Below are 9,830 nucleotides of genomic sequence, written 5' to 3'. Positions count from 1 at the left end.
AAGCCGAACGGACCTGACCGAGGGTCCCTCCTTCGGTTGGGAGTTCGGCCAAAGCCGAACGGACCTGACCGAGGGTCCCTCCTTCGGTTGGGAGTTCGGCCAAAGCCGAACGGACCTGACCGAGGGGCCCTCCTTCGGTTGGGAGTTCGGCCAAAACCGAACAGACCTGACCGAGGGTCCCTCCCTCGGCAGGGGGCTTGGCAAAACCGAACAGACCTGACCGAGGGTCCCTCCTTCGGCAGGGGGCTCAGTAAAGCCGATCCGAAACGGCGAAAGGTCTTTCTCTCGATCGACCCCAAAGCCCTAGTCACTGGTAATGCCAAGATCGAGGGAACAAGTCAACCTCAGAAGATGGTTACTCCCACAGGAAGAAGCTCCTAGTGGAAGTAAGGGGGCTCCTGATATAGCCAAAATAACCTCTCGGTGGGGGCAATGACACGTGTCACTGCTGGGACACGTGTCCTCCGCCAGATGAAGGTTCCAAAAAACCACTCACACTCGAGCACGCTCAATCACCGAGGCACGCCCGCAGAATCACGCGTCACGTCGTCTGCATGAGGGGAATATTCCCCCAGAAGGTTGGACGTGTTCTAGTAGGACTCTAAGAGGGAAGAAGGGGAAAGAAAAACCCTAAGGCCGAAAAGCTATATAAGAAGGCACGGAAGAAAGGGGAAGGTAAGCTCTGAGACCCTCACCATTACTCCCTTATTGAACTGTGCGGCCGACCCTGACTTGAGCGTCGGAGGACTAACCCCGGACAAAGTTCCGGGCCTCCGTCGTCTGTGTTTGTGTAGGTTGGACTAGCGGGGTTTTTGGCAGCAACACCTTGGCCGAACAAGCCGACAACGAAAGGAAAGCCGGAGATCCCATCTCCACCTCACCGTTATATGGCATCCCAGTGCTGCTTAAGGATAACATCGCCACCAAAGACAAGCTCAAGCCGCCGTTTGGAAAAGCTGCTCTTAGGGTAGAAATCGTCTGAAGTTCTCATCTCGTACAATTCCATACAATTCCACCCTAAACGGTTGACCGAATTTCAGACGATTTCTACCCCTGCTCTTAGCGAGTGGGCCCATTACCGTCCTGGACCCAATGGTTGGAGCGCTCGAGAGGCCAGGCTCTGGTGAGATTAAAATTTTTTAGTTACCCCTTTTTTTATTATTAAAAAATTGGATGGTGACACCAACACGTAACGTATCTTCAGAATCCTTACGTAATGTCGGCGGATCCTCGTGGGTCAAGTACCGGATCAGCAATATCGGTAGCAACAAATATGGTAGCAGTGTCACTTGGGACAGAAACGGACGGTTCAATCGTAGGCCCGGCCTTTGCTAACTCGGTCGTTGGAATTAAACCCACTCTCGGACTCACTAGCCGATCTGGGGTCGTTCCCATCAGTCCTAGGCGGGACACCATCGGGTAAGTAATTGTAATTTTTGTCCCAAATCGTCATAGTTGAGTGTAATACATGGGTCATATTTTTCAATACAAGGCCTAAGTTATGGATGTCTTTTTTTTTTATTGAATGAGATAGGCCAATCTATCGCACAGTGTCAGATGCAGTGTATGTACTAGATGCAATTGCGGGTTACGATCCTTATGACAACGTGACTGCATCGGCATCAAAGTTCACTCCTCCCGGTGGCTATACCCAATTCTTGAATGCAAGTGGACTCAAAGGGAAGAGACTGGGAATAGCGAGGAATCCATTCTTCAATTTCCCCAACACCACCTATTAGGGGGAAGCTTTCGATAACCATTTCCAACAACTAAGGTAACAACAATTCACATTTCCTAGAAAAAGCTTCAATTCTTGTTCTTTTGTTATGGGTATTCGTATTTCTTCATTCTCATGAACTGCTTAATTTCCTCTCCAACATCAAAAAGCGAAAACCGTGCAATTTTGGTAGATAATTTGGAAATAGCCAACGTCAGCGTGATACTGAATTCCAAACTGAGTGGTGAATCAATTGCATTGTCTACCGAGTTCAAGATCGCCTTGAATTCTTACCTGTCTGAGTTAGTTTCTTGTCCGATCAGAACACTGGCAGATGCAATAGCCTTCAACCTCAAATACTCTACTTTGGTAGGTCCTCTGTGTGTGTATGTGTGTGTGTGTGTGTGATGAAGTAATTAATTAACTGATCTTTGATGGGTTATGTGCAGGAAATGATTCCTGAATTTGGGCAAGCAGTATTTTTAGCAGCTGAGAACACTACTGGTACAAGCAATCCTGCATATCAGGAAGCACTAAAGAGTATGGAGAGCTTGACAGAAAATGGAATCGTGAAGCTAATGACACAGAATAACTTGGATGCATTGGTTACTGCAAATTCTACTGTTACTCCTTTGCTAGCAATTGGGGGTTTCCCAGGAATCAGTGTTCCAGCAGGTTATGGAGTAGATGGGACACCTTTTGGCATATGTTTTAGTGGGTTGCAGGGTTATGAGCCAAGGTTGATTGAGATTGCTTATGCCTTTGAGCAAGCTACAAAGGTCAGGAAGCCTCCATCATACCTAGTATGAGAATCCCCAAGAAGAAACACAGAGAGAGAGAGAGAACTGCGAATTACATGTCATTGCACTTTATGAAAAGAAGATTAAAAGACTCAAGTGCTCTGCTCTCTTTATCAACGTATTCAAAAATAAAATAATCCAAAAACCTTTTGAGGCATTTGTTATGAAAGCATTAAAGACCAAACCAAGAAATTAAGATGAGATGAAGCCCATGCTTTGTTTTGTGAAATATAAAAGAGATGAGGGGTTGACAGGATGGAACGAAATCCTTGAGTATGCCCATAAAAGGTAATGATGTGAATTTTAAATCAAAATCGAAACTTATCATTTAAAACCAAACCAAATTGAACAGAAAAACATCCAGTTCAATTTTCACCATAGAAAGCAAAATTTCATTCGATTTGATTCAATTTTGATTTAGACTAACAGTCAATTTGGATTGAACCGGATCAAATGAAGTGTAATTATATAAATTGAACCTAAATCATACTAAACCTTACAATCATGTGTCGTTAATGGTATTGTGAAATCACCAACCATAGATTTCTTTGCTGAGTTGTGTAAATCGGATAGAAGCTAGACGGTGGGAGACCAGAGATCAATCATATATCAGCTCTTCAACTCTTCCTCTTATCTTTCTTTCTTTCTTTCTCTAATCATAGGATGTCTATTCGGTATTCTATAACGATCACGCTTGATTCAATCTATTTCTAAGAGAAATTAATCTAAGAGGATCTGATTCGATTGTCAAAAAAATACAATTTCTTCGGACGATTTTGTTCCAAAATTGATGGTTTTGGGATTTTCTTTTTTAATGATAAACCAATTAAATTATACAAGGAAAGAATATACAAGAGGAAAAGGAAGGACGGGGAAGGCATCAAGCCAGAAGGGACAAAGCCCAAGAGGAAACAAGAGATGTGGGGGCAGGGGGGGGGGGGGGACAACTAAAGACTAAGCAAAAGCAATGGGATACAATCCTCAAGGGGGAGACGGAGATCTATGTTAAGTTTGTCTCGAATTCTTGATCCGTTTTGAAAATTGAACCGCTTCGACATATTTTAGTAGTAATCTGAATGTGAAGTTTTCTGAGATCTGTGATGGAAGCAGAGGGGTTGGGCAGTTAGGCCCAAGCTCGAAGTATGGTTCGACCTGATCGACCGTGATCCGATGGGTCGACCCGCGACTTGAAGTATATATAATGTACTGTTGCTTATTGAGAAAATCATTGTATTTTTTGGGTTTTTTCAAGCTAGGGTTTCAGGGCGAGTTTTATCGCCGCTGCTTGGGTGTAATCTCTCTTCTGCATAGTGAAACATCTTCTTCTTCGCTCGATGACGTAGCACACCACCCTAGTGTGTGAACTTCGTTAAATCTCTGTGTCGTGCAGATCTATTGTCTCTTTATTTTTTGTATTTCTTGGTGTTTGATCTAACAATCTATAATAGAAATAGGGAGGTCCCAGGCTGTGACAATATGCCTATTCCTAGTGGTTTCGGGACTTCCTATAGCAGTACCCTTGTCCCTTAACTCCCTTGGCAAGCATTGCGAGTGGATGCACCGAGTGAGTCGTTTAGCTCACGAGTCGGCCCATCCGGTTTCCGTAATCCAAGCGCGGACACATGAATTGTTCGACCAATCGCCCTAGACACCATCAAGAGTCCAAAACTCTTTTCAGAAGTAGAGCATGATGGGTTGACAACACATATGGAAACAAAACACTTTCTTTTTAACGGTTGAGTGCTCTTTTCCTTTGCTTTTGGTCCCCTACCCTCTACCTCCACCTATAAAACCATCCTTACCTCCCTTTGTTCTTACAAGAACCAGTAGTGTCACAGAGAGAGAGAGAGAGAGAGAGAGAGAGAGAGATGGGAAAACTTGCAGAGGCAACATTTTTACTTTTCTTCATAATTGTAGCAATGGCGTTGGGTGGCAGCGAAGCCGAGGACTGGCACAAGAGCGCAGTAAGGGTAGAAAAGGAAGAAGAGAAGGCGACGGAGCTGCACTTCTTCTTCCACGACACGGTTAGTGGAAAGCAGCCCAGCGCGGTGAGGGTGGCTCAAGCGATGGACTCGGAGGAATCGCCAACCCTCTTCGGAGTGTTGATGATGGCTGATGACCCATTGACGGAAGGCCCAGAACCGAATTCCAAGGTTGTGGGCCGAGCCCAGGGTTTGTATGGCTCGGCTGGGCGGGAGAGCTGGGACTGATCATGGCCATGAACTATGGTTTCACGGATGGGGTTTATAACGGTAGCAGCCTAAGCATTCTGGGTCGGAACTCGGCATTGCATCCGATCCGGGAGATGCCGATCGTCGGGGGAACGGGTCTGTTCCAGAGGGCTCGAGGGATCGCCCTGGCTAGGACCTATTGGTTTAATGAGACCAATGGTGACGCCATAGTTGAGTATAATGTTACAGCTTTTCATTATGGAGTCTCATAACTATTATTTATCGTGAGATATCAAAACAATAGTAAAAGTGAATTTAGCCTTTAGTTTGTGCGATTGTTACCTTCTCTTTTCACCCTTCTGAGCTACTTTTCCTCGGTGTGGGTGACTTTAATTAGCTCGTAGTGCAATGTATTTTTTTTTTTTTGGGTGGTGGGGGTGGGGGTGGGGGTGGTGGTGGTGGGGAGGTGGAGTGTGGTGTTAAGCTAAGCTTGTTATGCAATTTTTTTAGTGGAGAAGAAAAGGTATTCTCTCTTCTTACATAGATATTTCTCATTAGAGATGTTTGTTTGTTTGTTTTTTTTTTTCTTTTGGAGGGGCCGGCAGCGAAGGAAACTGAAATGAAAAATGGAAAAAGCAATGCCGGTATGATTGGCGCAAGAAATGCCCAGCATCATAGTAGGTGCAAAATGACTACACTACCCCCACCCTTAAGTGCACTAAAGATGTTCCCACTTGTATTCTCATTGGTCCACTTGTTTCGTATTTCCTCTGCCAGAACGATAGAGTTCTTTCACCTAATGAAAAAATCTTACCCCTATTTATGTCCACATGTGCTCTCCTTGGCCCCGAGCTTGTGCAAGCCATGCAGCCTAGCAACAATCTTCTACCCTTTTGAGCCATTGAAATAGATTACACCGTTACAGTACACATTTATGTGTCAACCACTCTCCTTCTAATGTGGATGTTCTGACTATCCTCTCATATACGATACAGTTTTGTTGATATTTGCTCCTTTATGCCACTTACTTAGATAATCCTCTTGTTATAATAATTATTTTTCTCAAGTAGGTCAGTCGCTAGAGTCAAGCTGATAACCTGTTAATTGTGAGGTATTGGTCTTGCCAATGATGTTTCATAAAAGTCTCAATAGGTTTAGAATGTTGGAATACGCATGTACGGCAATTGTTGGTGGTAAGGAGTAAGACTAGCGTAAAACTTCATTGATGGTGGTAAGAAGTTGACTAGCGTAAAACCAAGATAGTTTTGTGGCCGACTCTCCACTCCTTCTCATATTCCCTCCCCGTCCTACCTTGGCCTCCGGTTGGTAGGTTGTTGTGATATGAATGAGTAGTCAGTGACAAAAAAAAGGTGTAAGAACGTGGCACAGGAGAGGTTCTGATTGTTTTGTAACATATTAGAGGCTAAAAGAACCCCACAATGTCTTTTTTTATTAAGAAGCTCCCCACAATGTCACTTTCCCACACCATGTGACCCTCATGATGAAACCGTCCCATGCCCCATTGGCGTGGCGTTGAAAACATTTCACACACCGGCATGGGAACCCTCTCCCCTAAACTGAAAGCTATGCTGACGATGGTCCATTGGGGATAGAGCTTGGCATCATATCTCTATTCTATGGTATCATATTAGCTGTCATTTCTTTGGAAGGGAATGTTGCCAGAGAGGAAGACAAGCCATTATATAGGACTAGCAATGGTAAAAAAGTCTTCAAGGCTGAGATTAACTCACCTATATGAAAACATTGAAAGGATTCTTTAAGCAAGGGACGTGGAAGAGCACACCAACAGCAATGAAGGTCGACGAAACAATTTCAACAATAGAAAGATAAAGAAGTTATTTCATCTGATGAGGAGAGAAAGAAAGTATACTAATCTACCCTCTGCCGTTTGTTTAGAGTATCTTTTCCCATAAATATAATAAAGGCCAGGGCTCTTTCAGTTTATCAGGATTTCTTATGCCCTCTCAGAGAATTTTTATTTCTGGCCAGATCCCTCTAAATCCTATCAGGGCACTTCAGCCCCACTATATGCTTTTATGTTTTACTTCTCTCTGTAATGGATAGGGGGTGCAACTCAGCCGGCCAGGCTAGACCAAACTGAGGCAGGCAATTCAACCTTATTTAGTTTAAAGTTGAACCTGACCTTATTTAGTTTAAAGTTGAACCTGAGTACCGGCCTAAGTTGGATCCATAGTAGTGGACATGCTTTTCTGTTAAATTTGTCTCAAATTCTTGATCATTTTTTAAGATTGATTCGCTCCAACATATTATGGTGACAATCCGAATGAGAAATTTTCTGAGATCTGTGATGGAAGTAGAGGGGTTGGGCCTATTGGCCCAAGCTCGGAGCCCATCGCTGATCTCATATGGAGGTGTGGAGGCGTAGCCCTATGGCATGATTCGACCGCGATGTAATGGTTCTTGGTGTTTTTCTTAGTGTTTGATTTAACATTCTCTAATCCTAACTTAGAGAAATCCATCTTCCATCTTGTAGATGGCAAATACAGTGTCATATTCTTTGGTCCTTTCTAGGCTCACAATGGGTCCCACTTAAACAAGAACGAGCGACAGCAAAGATCCCCTTGCCAAATCACCCTCAGTATTCAAACTAAGGATGATGACCATAGAGTTTTATTCATGACTACGTTTAGGGCTCCAAGTTTGAGTCAACTAGGCCCGCCCGCCCGATAATCTCCTGGCCCAATGCGGGTCAAAGCTCGCCTTCTAGGCTTTAGGGTTTTGTATAGGGGAGGTGGGGGTGGTGTCGATAGAATAGGGATCAGATTGGTAACCATGAGAGTGCCCCTGTGTCGTAACCAGGCTTGGGGCGGGCACTCATCTCGCAATTTCATTACGAGTTCTGACCACTCATCACATCCCGTTTCTGCCTGAAGGATCATAATCTTTAAGTTTACGATCTAACCTATTTATAAAGGTTGGGTCATACCATCCTTTCCTCCCTAACCGATGTGGGATTATTAGTATCCCTCTTTTCATCCCAGCTCTACAAAAGTTCAACCCACTAACTTCACTTCGTTCCGCTCAGAAGAGTCACAATTCACAACTCTTTATCACCTTCCCATCCACTTCCTTTGCCACGAGACTCGAGAATTGGATCCTACCTGCGATCCAGAATATCTTTTTCTCGAATGTCCTATTTAAATCAGGACCTGCAAGGTGAAAGCGGAATTGGCATGGAACCTTTGTCTCAGAAAGCATATGATTCTGAATTTGATTCCTCTTACATCCTTGCGACCACTCATATGGGGGTGTTTAATGCTCTTTGCTGTTTTCTATTAAAATTAAATAATTTTCAATCAATATTCGATTTTCATTCAATTCCAATAAAACCTAGAAACCCCTTGTTAGAAGAAAAAAATAACCAAAAAAGATCAGGACCTACAAGTCTACCAACTGGTTGCGCTTCAATTTGTCAAGTCCAAGAAGAAAATTACAGGGTTGTGTAGATACACATTTGTTTGATGCCGATGTCTTTTCTAATGAATCTAGTTTGGTAAGACATCAAGGTATACATTCAACCATGCCCTTCACGACAAGGGGAAAGAAACAGGTTACGTTAATATCATCTTTAGTTGAGACCAAAAAGAAAAGGTTACTAACTGTATACAGTTCTAGGTAGAGCTTCTGTGTCTTTGCCTCCAGGATGGATTCCCGAAGTATTGGCACTCTCACGGAGCCAAACCCAGTTTGTGCGGTTATGTTAGAATCTTTCCACTTTAGAGACTATCATGAAAAAATAGCGACTCAACTACTTAAACCGGAAATAAGGGAATTACAAATATCATGTCTCCATTTTGCATGAAAGTTTTTCTTTTCTTGCTTTAGCAGCAAGAATGATGGAAGATTACAGACCTTAAAATACTGAAATAGTAGTTTGATGCATGTATGATGACAAATAGATCCCACGGCCACCTTGTGACTGCCTCCAACGTGTTTCCTCTGGCTATGAGTTTGGTCCATATTTTCCATCGTTGATATTCCCATTGATATTGCTCGGGCCTCATAGCACACTCCCTGCTCGATGGCCCCAGCATCAGCCTCAGTCTCGGTCTCCTACGCATTTCCTGTACAACCAAAATTCAAGTGAGCTTGAGATGGTGTACCATATTCCACAAAGAACAATGAGGCCCTCCAGGCTTCCTTAGTTTGTGGATCAGAACTTCCACCTGTTTGCACTCTCAGTGTAAAAACTGTTAGGTTAGCATAAATGTTGGGGAAGTAGGAACTGTGATGGTATCTAGTGAATGAAATATTGTTAGATCCCTTACCCCTTCTGTTAATGTTGTGTACTAATGGGGTTTTCATTGGAGAATTCTGCAGCAACTAGAGAGTAGCAGCCTATAAATTCCACTCGGTAGTCAGTAGACTCAGTACCAAATTGGTGACTTACGTCCCAATGGGCACTGCCCTCTAAGCGAGAGACTACTCAAGCCAAATTGCCAATAATCAGTATTGTAAGGGATCATGTTCCGTGTGGGTGTCAAGGTCACAAGATGTAGTTCTAACTTCAAAATGTATCACTTCTTTTAACCCATTGGTACTTGGTAGGCTATATAGCTTTGCATATTTCAGACATACATGGCCGAGTTAGAGTAGCAAATGAGACACAGACCCAGGTTGATAGTTTATGCTAATTACGTCCAACATGCTCACCTATCCACCATTCCACCCACAATTTGCAATGACAAGAAAACGTGAGGGAATTCAATTAATGATACACAGTAAATGGCAGGAAAACATAAGGTTATTTCAGCTTCCCACCCAGTAGAATTCAATTGTAATTATACATTGTAATCATCCACAGAGCATAAACATTACAGTAACAATGGAGACTAGTAGCTCATGCGGCAAATGTCATCCCCAGATTCAAACAAGATTTACTTGGAATAGACAGACAAGTACGGGGGCAGATGGGGAACATGGGCCAACTACAAAAAAGACAGTCCCAACTCCCAAATGAATGTACAATAATCATACCATAAAAAGTCTAATAAAAGCTGAGATCCAACCCATACTGCAGAACAAGATACAGAAACAGATGACTTTGATAAGAGGAAACTGACCAAACCCTCGAAACAACTGATCCCCCCCCCCCCTTTT

General features: G+C 43.4%; 2 protein-coding genes, 1 non-coding gene and 1 pseudogene across 3 annotated transcripts in view; 2 read left to right on the top strand and 2 right to left on the bottom strand.

The window, feature by feature from the left end:
• The window catches only part of LOC122078101, a 13,850-nt pseudogene extending 11,280 nt beyond the window's left edge, over positions 1–2,570 (top strand).
• A 1,774-nt stretch (positions 2,571–4,344) lies between these two features.
• LOC122080098 (dirigent protein 23-like) lies at positions 4,345–5,013 on the top strand. Its single transcript, XM_042646977.1, is given in 2 exon segments — positions 4,345–4,710; positions 4,713–5,013. Coding segments are annotated over 2 exon segments (573 nt in total). The 5' UTR covers positions 4,345–4,385; the 3' UTR covers positions 4,961–5,013.
• Positions 5,014–7,484: 2,471 nt separating this feature from the next.
• LOC122080478 lies at positions 7,485–7,589 on the bottom strand. Its single transcript, XR_006140771.1, has one exon. It is a non-coding gene; the product is annotated as a small nucleolar RNA Z279/snoR105/snoR108 (small nucleolar RNA).
• Positions 7,590–8,459: 870 nt separating this feature from the next.
• LOC122079214 (translocase of chloroplast 120, chloroplastic-like) overlaps positions 8,460–9,830 on the bottom strand; it is a 6,352-nt gene continuing 4,981 nt past the window's right edge. Inside the window, exon 3 of the transcript XR_006140361.1 lies at positions 8,460–8,794. The gene's annotated coding sequence lies outside the window, so the exon portion shown is untranslated. The remainder of the gene's footprint in view (positions 8,795–9,830) is intronic.

Source organism: Macadamia integrifolia, chromosome 5 (assembly GCF_013358625.1).
Source record: "Macadamia integrifolia cultivar HAES 741 chromosome 5, SCU_Mint_v3, whole genome shotgun sequence".
Classification (NCBI taxonomy): domain Eukaryota; kingdom Viridiplantae; phylum Streptophyta; class Magnoliopsida; order Proteales; family Proteaceae; genus Macadamia; species Macadamia integrifolia.
The sequence above is the reverse complement of the archived record's forward strand: the minus strand, read 5'-3'. Positions and strand labels throughout refer to the sequence as shown.